Below are 12,497 nucleotides of genomic sequence, written 5' to 3' on the forward strand. Positions count from 1 at the left end.
TTCCAAATGAACAATTGAACAATAATACTATTTTCAAATTAAACCATTTAATAAAAAAGAACACACATATATAAGAACAATTATTATTCTCCATTATTAAATATGACAAAGGAAAATTCATAAATACACATACAATTTCAACTTCTAATGTGTTTACCTGCTTGAACAGAATATATACATTGCACTGTTTTTTACTTTTTCAATTAGAATTTTCACCCTTAAAAAATGATCAATAACAATATACTACAATTCCAAATGCAACAGCAAAAGTGTACACAGAAAAACATACATGAATAAATAAAATAAAATCATTGTATTATTTCACCTATTTCTCACATATTTTGTCACGGATATTCTTATATACAGATGTTTGCATAAATAAGCATTGTGTTAGAGAAAAAAAAGTTGCTTGAAAAAATCATCGATTGTTTAATGTCGTCGCTGCACAACAAATGAAACGTCATCAAGTGGAAACATATCACAATTGGAGCTTTCGATTTATTTTATTTGAAATTTCAAAAACAAAAAAAATATATTATTACTTTTATACTCACAAATTCTGTTTTACCAAGATGTACAAACAGGAACTGTCGATAAATCTCCTTCACACACAAACAAATAAACACGATGAAGAAAAAGTATATCTGTATTTATATATATATGTATATATTTATATGTGTGTGTGTTATGTATGCCACCTGGGAAAATGTGAAAAATGCAAAACTTGTTGAAAGGGAATTGAAGCGTGGCTAAATATTCGACGCCCAACACGTCACCACTGAACAGAGATACTATGCAAAGTGCCGGCGCTAACAAAGTGGGCCGGCAAATTAACCTCGCCGACACGAGACTCACCTCCAGATCAAAAATGCAGAACAACAATGTGCAATAATAATTCATTCCATTTTCAATTATTCCCCGAAGAGATTACCAAAAATCAATGACGCTTCATTGCAATCACAATTCCATCGTATGAATGTATGGGAAATTTACGCATGTATGCAAATTTTTGTCGTCGACCAAACCAAGCAGCAATGAATGAATGAACGCTAGAAGAGAATTGTAGAGCAAAATTTCCAAATTGACACATATTACTGTTATTGTTGTTGTTGTTGTTGTTGTTGCTGAAAAAAGCATCCCATGCGCATGCCATGCGGTATTGTTAACTGAAGTGAAAAGAGAAAAACAGACAGAATGGAAAAAAAAAGAATAATAAAAAAAAATAGAAACTTCCAATTGAATCGATTTTTCTCAAACTTACACAAATTAAATAGAAACGTCTAAAAATTCCAAAAAGCAATACTTCAACCGAAGAATAAAAAGCAAGAAAGAAAGAGACAGAGGGGGCGGCGGGTGGAGGGGAAAAGCATGCTGAGAAATCCCATGCCGGCCAAGTCTAGCGGTCGAAAATACTTTCGCCTGAGAATCGATACCATTCCAAGCTTGCAAGAGAAAGAAAGCCTTCAATGCGGCAATGGTATTTCCAAAATCGACACTGGTCGAAATGAAATGCAAGACAGATGTGTCAGAAATTGTCTTTTAATATGTTTTATTTTAATTTCCAAGCGAACTTCAGTTGTAGAATTTGAACTGTTGAAAATCGACCAACAGGCTTCCACTATTTCCCACTAGTTTGATTTGCTTTGTTCATTCAACCGTTCCCCTCCCTCCCTCCCTCCCTCCCTTTCTCCTCCTCCTCCTCCTGCCCCACCCCTCCCTGTCCAAGAACACAACAACAACAGTCGGTCGATCTTTTCCAATATTCGTGTAAATTCAACTTTTCCTCATCGTTTGTTCATGCTTACATAATCAGGGAAATTCCACAATATTGAAAAAGTCCCATTAAAAGATTCAATTAAATTAAATTTCAAAAAAAGAAAACAAGCAAAACACCACCAATATAATCAAAGAATAAATAAAATTTGGACAACGCTTCGTTGTTCATCTTGCGCAACTAGTGTTCGCTAGTGGTAGTAGTAGTAGTAGAATCGATTGCAGAAAATTCGAATGAAACGTATGCAAACCGATCTCCTATTTGTCTAAGTGAAATTAATGGAAAATTTAAAAGGGAAATCAAAAGAAAAAAATGTTCACTAAAAGCATTATTTTACGAGCTCATTTTTAGATGTTCTTATTCAAAGGTGGTGAACAAAAAAACAAAGAAAAAAAATAACAAATTCAATCGTAATTTGCACCGTTTTCTACAAAAAATATCTTTCGATGAGCAGGTTAATATGGACTACGGTAGTTTATTTATTGCTCAAAATGCTGCTATTCTTTTTGTTTGAACGAAAGCAATCGACGAACAATTTTATCGACGAACAATGGAATACTTCGAAAATTCTAACCGCTGCAAACAGAATAATCGCGCGCACCACACACACACATGCAAGCGTACATACAAATGCACACAATGCCGATCGTCAAATCAAAAAATGCTATATTAGGATAATATATATATATACTTTGTTTTCCTTAACAACAACCACAACAATTTTTATAATGCTAAAAATGCGATAAGAAAATTTACACTTTTAAGTGTACAAGTAAGCAATGGAAAAAGAAAAAATAAACCACAAAGCACATCACTAACGTCAATCATTGTTCAAGCAAATTCAGAAGATAAAAAAAAGAAGCAGGAAAAGAAGGAGAAATTCAATCAATCAATTGTGCATTGAAGAAGTATTATAGAAACAAAAGTGAAACTGAAGATAGGAAAAGCAAAAACACTGCTAGCTAGCGAACCAAGCATCGAAATAAGCGACCAGTAAAAAGCTTGAATTTCACCAACTTTTGTACTGTGTGCTTGTAATAAATTATTAATTATGGAAAATGAACAATTGGAATCAATGTGCAAGAAACAACAACGAATTGTTCATAGTGGAATAGCATTTTCACACAAGCATGTTGGAGAACACAAACCGATTGATCGAGACGATTATTATTATATTGTCTTATTACTTAAATGTGGCAAGAGTGAAAAAAAGCAAAGTAAAGAAAAATGTAGCGTTGAAAATTGAAAAAAACTTCATCACATAGACAAAAGAGAAGAAATTATTAACAATTCATCATTTCACCAATTGTCAAAGAGGGAAACAATTTTTACAAAAATACAATTTATAATTTGTCAAAATGATATTTTTCTTTCATTTATAGATATTAAAAGAAAAAAAAATTCTTTGTATTCCGAACCTGTAAAGATGCATTTCCGTTGGTCAGACGTGATGTAAGTTTCTTCATTTTCTTTGCCAAATCTTTGTCAAAAGTGTTCACGTGATATCATGCGTTGCCGTTATGAATAAAACAATTTAAAAAAAGAAAAGAAAAAAAATAATAATAAAACAAAAATGTTGCTTTTATTAAAAAAATAATATAATAATATGTTTTTTTACTGTTTAGAAGCAAGAAAACTAAGTTTGAAAAAAAATTTCCGCACAAATTTCCAAAAAAGAAAAAAAGCACAAAACAAAATAATAGAAAAAAATGCCAGTAAAGCAATCAGGCAATAATGATGATGATAATTATAATGATAATGATAATAATTGAACAAGTTTGAACGCAAAGCGACGTTTGCAAAAGCGCAGCTGCTGTGTTATTAGCTGCTTGCTGCTGCTAGTTGGTCTCGCAAATCGGCGGCGTTCGGCACCAATTGAGAAAAAGCAAGCCAGGAACTGCCGAATCGACCGACCGACCGACCAACGCCTAGCGTACATGCGCCTACTGCCGCACCCGGCGACAGCTTGAAAAACACACTTTACAGTATGATTGAATAAAAATAACTAGGTTCCATGGGTGTTGTGAAATTCATTATACGACAAATTGAGAAAGGAAACAAAACGAGCAAGTTGAACAGCAATTCTTCTTTTTTTTAAACAAGACAGCTTCATTTTCAAATTATCATCCATAGCTGTTAAAAATTGAGCAGTTCGTTCAAGGTTTTTTTTTCTTCAATTTTGAACATTTACAATCTTTACTTCAATTACAGACAATCGCAGCTTGTATAAAAGTCTACGAAACAAAGAAAATAAACAAATAAATAAATAATATGAATTTTTGATTAACTGTGCCGAGTTTTGCAATCAATCGTAATGATCATTGATCAACGTTGTCAATGCTTTTGTTCAAGGGATGGTTTTGTTGAGATTTTTTGCACAATTTAAAAAAAAGCGTAATAGCAATTATCTCGAAGAGAAAAGAAAAAATTGCATGATCATTATTATTAAACTTTTAACATAACATATGGAATTTTTCAAAGGCAACTATACAAATGTAAGGATATGCTTTTATTTAAATTTGAAGAAATTCATTTATAAAATGAACAAATATATATATTCTTTTATTGCATATTCCCTTTTTTTTAAGATAAATTGGGATATCATTATGAAATTACTATTTGGAAATTTTGTTCAACGAACGTTCAAATAAATCATTCAGTCAGGAATTTTTGAAACGCATCATTCTAATTTTGCTTCACCACTCGCTGTTCCATTGGAAACATGCATATATATATATATATATATATATATAAAATATTGAGTAACAACATCTTGTTAAATTTGTTCAATATGAATATCAATTGCAACTATCACTTACTTTACTTTGCCATTAATCAACAAAACCTCTCTGCTCTTATCTGAAAGTTTTCAAGTAAACTTTGAAATATAACAATAATTTTAATATCTTTCTATTTATAAAGATTTTATTAAAATTTACCACTAAGCAAAAAAAAATTACATGTTTACAATAACAAAAATAAATAATACAATATAAGAAACGAAAAAAAAAATCTTTCTTTTCCACTTTGCTTGCGGCTTTTTATATTTTACATATTGAAAAATTTGCATTAGTAAAAGGGGAAAAATACAACAATACTCAAGAATAATCGATCAATAATAATAATTGAGAAAACAAACATAATAAAAAGTTTTCAATGCATTTCCAATTTCACATGCTATTGAAAATTTTATTATTTTAATTGACCAGTCGGTCAATAAATTTATTCTTTCTTTTTTGCAACCTGCTTTCATATTTGAGTATATTTGAACGTGATAACTATTTCATCAAACTCTACATAAATATAAATATAAATATAAATAAAACAATCACACACAATTAATGCATTAACAATGCACATCTGGTCGTCAAAGGTGGCATTAAAAATACTGACAAAAAAATTTGCTATAAGAAGCTTAATGCTAAAAAAAATTACATTGTCTAGCTTGTAATAATGTTAAAAACATAAAAATAAACATAATCATGCATTTCATTTTTCTTAAAATAAATCTTGAACAGAAAATTGTTTTGCACGAGTTTGCATTCAAGAAATTTTTAAATTGATTATCAATTCTACATTTCATCTCGCGTCAGAGCAATTTTAAAAATGCACTTGCAAAATTATTGATATTATTCGATAATTTTTATTTGAATAAATCTGAGAAAAAAAAATTAAAAGTCAACTGACTGTTCAACAAGATATTGGTGAATTGAATTTCAACTTAAAATACATATACAGCATTGAAATTTTTGTTTTTTTTCATTTACAAAAAAAGTTAATTATGAAAAAAGGCATCCCAAATGAAAAAATTTGTAAAATAAGGAAGACATTTCTACAATAATTGTTAAATTAAACAAATTATCGAAGAAAGACAAAAAAAAGAAATCGCCATTCATACGCAGTTCGATACGGATATGAGCGGATTTTCAGAATATACAGCTGACAGCAATCTCAATTGGTCACTTTCTTGTTTGAAACTCAACGCCACTCCCATAAATGGCAACGTTTTGCTTCTTGTAAGAAATTCACAATTTCTTATAAAAGTCACGTTGAATCTTGAATTTAAATAAAAAAAATTAACTTTTCCAGCATGGTGAAATATATATAAATATAATACTTTGCCGGTGGGTGTCTTTTCGCCTCTGCTCCTATGAACCACAAAAAATCACTAATTCTCCACACTTGTTCAGCGTTATCATCCTGAATATAATTTTATTTTTATTTTTATTATTATTATTGTTTTAGTTATGAAAATCAATTTCACATTTCACCTTTTGATTTCGAAAAAGCATCAGTTCATTTGGGAAAAGTGCCAAGTATCGTTTGGCAAACGACTTCGTCACACTAACATAAGCCGTACTCCAAGGTGATGATGATGTAAATTTAGTTGCGTACTGAAATAAATAAATTTTAAACTTTGATTTAAAAAAATTCAACGGATATTATTTTTTAAAAAATCAGCTCACATCGTTCAACTTTGATGAAATTGAATCCCCTTTGACGATCAAATAATTACCAACACGATCTCCCAGAGGCCAAGATATCCAACGCATGATGATATCAAAAACAGATTCATCCGACGGTACTAGACGTTCTGAAGATGAAAAAACTATTATCAGTGTTATTAATAAAATGGAAAAGATGAAACAGAAAAAGAATATTTCAACGAACCAAGTTGCCCATCACAGATAACTTCAAACAGTGCAATTTGGGATGGCAACGATGCCACGCCGCGTGATCGCACGTATTCACAAACATTTTCGGCAGTCAAATCCACACCCACCTGAAGCAAATAAATTATAAAATTAAAATTTCATTACTTCAACTAGAAGAATACAATGACAGTATTTTCGTCTTTAGATATAGATTTATATATATACCTTGATGTTGAAAGAAATTCGATCCTTTTCCAAAACGTGCAAACAATGCAAAATTCCACTACTGACTTTCTACAGAAAAATAAACAAATAAAATCACAAGTTTAAAATATATTCAAAAACCAACAACTTTTGGAGTTCCTGTAGGACTGATGAGCTTTTTCTTCGCTTTTTGTACCAGCGAATCTCGTCGATTCTCCTCTTCGCTGATGTTGAACAAAATTTCATAATTTTCAATCAAATCTGCCATAACGGTGAACAGTTTCACGCTATATTGAAAACTGATTTTATCTTTGTCATCGTCAATCTGCATGTGAAAAAACATAATAAAATAAAATATAATCATGTGAAAATGTGGCCAGTGTATAATCTATACTTGATTCATGCGAAAAATTGTCGGACTGAAAATGCAAGCCAAATTTTGCACGTTCATTTTGTTCGTCTCACTGAACTGAGTCACCTCTTTCAAATGACCAACAAGCTTGCGCAACGTTGAATAATTTATTCGACCAAGCTGCCGAATCGCCTCATCATAATACCTCAGTCGACATTTCCACTCGACCGTATCTATGATAGCAATGCAAATTATTGGTTTATTTCAAAAAACAAACAAACAACAACAACAATAATAATTCAATAATTTCAATATGTACCGTTGATATGATTAAGTAAACTGATGGTGATATTTTTCGGTACCAAGGGTTCGTCTACTGAAGCGAGAAACTTTCGCAGAACACTGGTTACAGTATGCACAGAATGTTCATGAGGCAAAAGGTGAGTTGAAAATGGATCTACAAAAAATTCAAAAGCATAAAATAGATGGAATCGAATCAGAACAAGAAAAAAAAATAAGAATAGCAACCAACCGACAATCAATTTGGAATAAAGATCGTCAATTTTGGAAACAGTACCACACATGCGATGAATACCTTCAGTTTCCAACCCTGCAACCATCGGAAGATAACAACAACAACAATAAAAAAAAGAAATTATCAGATAATAATCAAAAAATAAAATATCCTTATACCGTAAACAGAAATGAAATTAATGCACTTTTCCACAATCATTGGTACATTGTCAGAAGATAATCGTTGCTCGGACAACACATTGCTTTGTTTCTGAAAGAAATTGAATAATGATAAGGTATAAAATGCTTCATTTATGATTTGTCTTTTACATTAATCATTGATTGAACAACGGCTCTCCAAGCTGAAGTTATCGCTTTAGAATCTGCTTGAATCCAAAGAGTACTGAAAATAAAACCAATAATAATTAATAATATGAATTTTTTAAATCATACTCATTTTCCATTAACAAGGCAAAACAAGGACCCTTTTCTTTTACATCTGCACAGCATTCGTGCTTTTCTGCCATATCTCCTGTTTGATAAATCAAAAAAAATAATAAACTTCAAACTCTTGACAAAAATAATTGCAATCACATACGGATACTGTAAACTTTGCGAAAATCAACTTCGAAAAAACAATCAATTCCTTCCGTGGCATAATACAATGAATAATTTCTTTTAACCAAATCTGCACATGTCCAGATCTAAAGGATTTTTTCAATTTTTACAATATTAAAAAAGATAAGAACAGTAACTCTTACTCTTGTAGTTCCATGCTTGATGTACACTTTTCCAACCGTGTCGAAAACCTTAAATTAATGCAAAAAATGAATATTAATTTTGAAAACAAAAATTCCTTACGCCATCCATTCCACCCATCACATCGCCAATAATGCTCTAAAGTAAAAAATAAAACCGAACATCAGTTGCAAATTTAAATAAATTGTTTCAAAACAAAAATATAAATTCAGTATAATTCAACCTTTCCAAGTAGTGTTATCCAAGCGGTCAGATCATTTTCATCTTCTACCACAAAACGCCTGAATTTGATTTTCTTCCTCTTCGGATGCATGTAGTGTAAAATCAGCACAGGCTCTACTGCCGATTCTGAGGAATGCTGTTTAGAAACTAGCAATATCTTATTGCAAGGCAAGCAGTCGATCAATTTTTCACACTAAAACTAAATGCTTGTATAAAATTCAAATTAAAAACAAAAAGCAAAAAGAACCAACTTACAGTATCATCGACAAAAAAGGACAACTTTTTGTTTTTCAGCACAGCCCACATTTTAGTCATTGCTATAAAAAAAAAGAAAACTAATTAATAATAGTGACAATTTTATGTACAATCTGTGGAACAATTGGATGTAAAAATATCACACTGCATATATAACTGTTTGCAAATATTGCGAATTTAGTATGAGCAATAGAAAAGATTGCATGCATCATTTGCATTTTACTTGTTGCTCTTCCTTTCTTTCCACCTATCCATCCTACAAAACACACGTTGGCGTTGAGAGTCAAAAGGGGGCTGTGAGGTTGGTTTGATGCTGTATCGCCATTTCCAACACTTTCAGCATTGTTGTTACCGATGGAATTCAGCCGATCTTCAATCGGTTCTGATTCACCACCGGAAGACCAAGAAACCGAGTTCCAAAGAGAATTATCACTACCAACTGACTGTGCATCACGATAGCTTGTCTAAAATTTAAATAAATTTCCATATCCATCAAATCAATGTAAATCATTGTCAGCGTAACATTCAATAAAGTTGAAATGAAATAACATTTCAGTCAAAAACGACTAAATTTGTTAACTACATCAAAATTACAAATTTCATCCAGCTTAAAAACAATGAGCACAAATAACAGCTGGATGCCAAGTGATGGACTTCTTCAGTTGGGCAACAAATTCCAAAGACTACAACTACAGCAGCACAATGCACAAAAAATTTGAATTACTTTTTATAATAAATTTAAAAAAATTGAAATGCTATATATTAAATTGTGAACCATTAAAAATAATATTAAACTTCGAGTACAGACTACTTGTACCTTCCATCTATCATGAAAAAGTGTGTGCATTAGCATAAACCATGAAAAACACTATAATAATGTATAAATTGACATACTATAGAGAATCTGAAGGATTATATTGTAAAATCAGAAATTAATAGTAAAACTACTGATACATGGAGAAATAGAAAAACGACAGAGTAAATTTGAAAAAAGTACTGTTTTCTTCATACCTGACGATTGATGACTGACTGTAAATGTGCTACAGTATATATCACACTTCAGTTGATTTAAAAATAGATCTTTTCGTTTGAAAAAAAATAGTTTCCCAGTGTTTAAAACAATAAAAAGTGAAATTATTCCTTTGTAAAGTTTGTGTGGAATATTAAAATTTAATAGTTTAATATAGAACAGGTGATCAAAATTGAATAATAATAATAAAAGGCCAGTTTCAATCACAAAAGCAAAACCATCGTTCAGTTGAACCGCATAGAAATTGTCAGTAAAATGTTTACGCGAGCAAATCAAAGAATTATTGATCGATGAAAAAATGTACGCGTCTGTTGAACCATTTTCCAATAAATGCTTGCATACAAACGATTGCCAGTATACAATTTCAGTAGAGGCTGGCAACAATTGTTGTTGACCTAAGCAAATTATAACAATGCCATCAAAACTACTTTAGTAAAAATAAAAAAAATAATTATCATCATAAAGTTAATTATTTTTTTAACAACACAATTGATGATCAATTTACATTTTTTTCACTGTTAACTAAAAGTTGTGATGTGTGAATCATCGAAATTGTCGAGTGATGTTTCATCGCAAAAAAAACAAAAAAAGAAGAAATCAAACCTCGTTCGAATCTAATGCATCGATGGATGTGCAAAGTTCATTAAGGGCGTTGTCCATTTCTGCTTTTTGAACAACTTCATCCACTTGGTCAGCAGTGTCAACTCTTGCCAATCCGGCATTATCCAAGCCTTGGTTGGATTTCTGTACAGCATGGGCAGTGTCGGGCTTTTTGAGCTTGGAAAGCCGAGGAGTTGGTTTCGGCGGCGTGTCCAAATCCATTTCAAGCCTGCTTGGTGCCAACTTTCTGAAGCTGCTTTGTCAAAAATGAGTCCTCCACAAGCAACAAGAACAGAACAACGCTGGCAGGCATGAAATTGCAAAAGCAACCGGCTGAAAAGCGCGCTTATTTGCTGCCGGGAGGGCACGGCTGCAGCTAATCGTTGCCCAATGTAGAACAATTTTCCAACAGGAAATCAACAATCAGTACAATCACCACAATGGCTAACAGGAAATGATGCCGCTTATTTCAAAATACCGTCCGGTCAAACCGTATGAAAATTTTCCATCAATGCTTGCTTTTCAACAAACGGAAAGATAACGCCAATACACACACATATGAAAGAATCGAACAAAACAAAATCAAATTCAAATATGAATCACCATAGGTCAGACGACCATATGCATATGCAGACGAATCATACGAGCTGAAATAATACTCACGGGTCAGATGTTTTAAAAATCAAATCCCAATATAATAACTATTACATTCATAAAATTAAAACGACATGCAAGTAATAAATTTATGAAACATTATGAATTATAAAATAATTTATTAAAACGAACAATATTAAAAAAAAATTTCTGAATAACCTGTTCAGTTAACACGAATCAATGTTATACATGTTAAACTAATTTAACATAAACATGGTGGCCCAAAATTAAGAAAACAAATGCTTATATACTGACATAATACTGAATTACAGTAATCATAAAAAATTAAATTATCTGTAAAAATTATTTAAAAAATTTATTTATTTAACAATAAATAACTTTTTTATATCACAAATAATTAAACTGAAAAGAGAAAAGAATAAATACGTCATTCAAGTAAATAATTATACAATCATCATGCCAACGTAAAAATTGCAATACATCAAAATTAAGAAATGATTTGAAATTTATGCTAAACATTTCGAAATATCATTATAAATCAACATTGAAATAAAGGAGACATTTAAGTAAGAAATGTACCTTTTTTTTAAACAATCATGCCTACTTTGTCATAGCAGAACATTTCAACATGCAAATCTTGCGATAGAATAAATTTCTTTTCCTGATAAATTTATAATTAAGCATCAACAACACCGTACTTGAGAAGAATACACTTTAGAAACAACTTAACTATTATTAATTGTAATAGCAATAAATAAGTGTTGAATAAATCTGTAATTTACAAAGCTATTTATTAAGCTCAAAATTATAAAATTTTATTAAAAATTATTTTATTGCTGAATAGTAATCTGTTATTTGGTAAAGGCAAACCTATTCTAAAAAAAATTTCCAAAAAATGACTGAACACGAGTTTCAAATTTACTGTATAGTTTGCAGTTCAACAGAATGTTGCAGTTATGTTTGTGTTGAACTGGACCGTATTTTAAATAGCACTGAGATTTAATTTTTAATTTTAAAAAATGGTAGATCAACCGAAAAAGTAAGTCATTTTTGAATAGAATTTGAAGTATTTTGCATTAAATGAAACTTAATTAAATAAAATGTATCCGAATAATTATCCAAAATAAATAATCAAATGTGATAAAACTAGAACTTTCTTCAAACGCTGATAAAGCAATGTATTTTTACTGTTTAGATATGGACTGATTTTAAAAAAATCTGCGAAAGCTCCGTTATCCGCTTCCAAACTTAGCGTATTTGATAGTTCTAGTGATGAAGAACCGGTATAATAGTTTTGAAATTAGCTTCTGATTATTAATACATACATATATTAACATTTTTTCTCATTTTATAGAAAGAAGCATCTATTTCTAAAGCGAAGACGGTAGCGCAAAGCTCATTGAAACTTCAGGTGGCGTTTTGCTTATTTATTGTATAGGAAGTTGCATTTTAAGTAACATATAGTTTTGGAAATTATATTTCATTATTGATTTTGTGTTAATAGCATTTCTTAAATTT

The 12,497-nt window shown here is 30.8% G+C and overlaps 2 protein-coding genes across 2 annotated transcripts; one reads left to right on the plus strand and one right to left on the minus strand.

Moving 5' to 3' along the window:
• Positions 1–5,052: 5,052 nt before the first annotated feature.
• On the minus strand, positions 5,053–10,586 carry Tsp_06475 (putative RhoGAP domain protein). The gene is made up of 24 exons (XM_003378578.1): positions 10,368–10,586; positions 10,270–10,286; positions 10,069–10,191; positions 9,746–9,791; positions 8,958–9,198; positions 8,735–8,796; positions 8,481–8,672; positions 8,360–8,395; positions 8,260–8,307; positions 8,097–8,202; positions 7,967–8,030; positions 7,829–7,901; positions 7,679–7,769; positions 7,518–7,595; positions 7,305–7,442; positions 7,028–7,218; positions 6,782–6,958; positions 6,655–6,723; positions 6,446–6,557; positions 6,241–6,368; positions 6,046–6,168; positions 5,892–5,974; positions 5,673–5,829; positions 5,053–5,067 (listed from the first exon to the last, which is right to left on the minus strand). Exons 1-24 carry the CDS (start codon positions 10,584–10,586, stop codon positions 5,053–5,055), a joined length of 2,589 nt encoding a protein of 862 aa, XP_003378626.1.
• A 1,288-nt stretch (positions 10,587–11,874) lies between these two features.
• On the plus strand, positions 11,875–11,937 carry Tsp_06474 (hypothetical protein; the record flags this gene model as incomplete). The annotated part of the gene is made up of 1 exon (XM_003378579.1): positions 11,875–11,937. A coding segment is annotated over exon 1 (63 nt), but the record flags the coding sequence as incomplete, so codon positions are not given.
• Between the last annotated feature and the right edge of the window lie 560 nt (positions 11,938–12,497).

Source organism: Trichinella spiralis (assembly GCF_000181795.1).
Source record: "Trichinella spiralis strain ISS 195 chromosome Unknown Scfld4, whole genome shotgun sequence".
NCBI lineage: Eukaryota > Metazoa > Nematoda > Enoplea > Trichinellida > Trichinellidae > Trichinella > Trichinella spiralis.

Coding starts and splice junctions, on each gene's coding strand:
- Tsp_06475 (XM_003378578.1), bottom strand. CDS start 10,586: ATGGATTTGGACACGCCGCCGAAACCAACTCCTCGGCTTTCCAAGCTC. Junction 9,199..9,745: donor AGTCAGTCATCAATCGTCAG/GTATGAAGAAAA, acceptor TTTAAATTTTAG/ACAAGCTATCGTGATGCACA. Junction 8,673..8,734: donor CCTTTTTTGTCGATGATACT/GTAAGTTGGTTC, acceptor ATTTAGTTTTAG/TGTGAAAAATTGATCGACTG.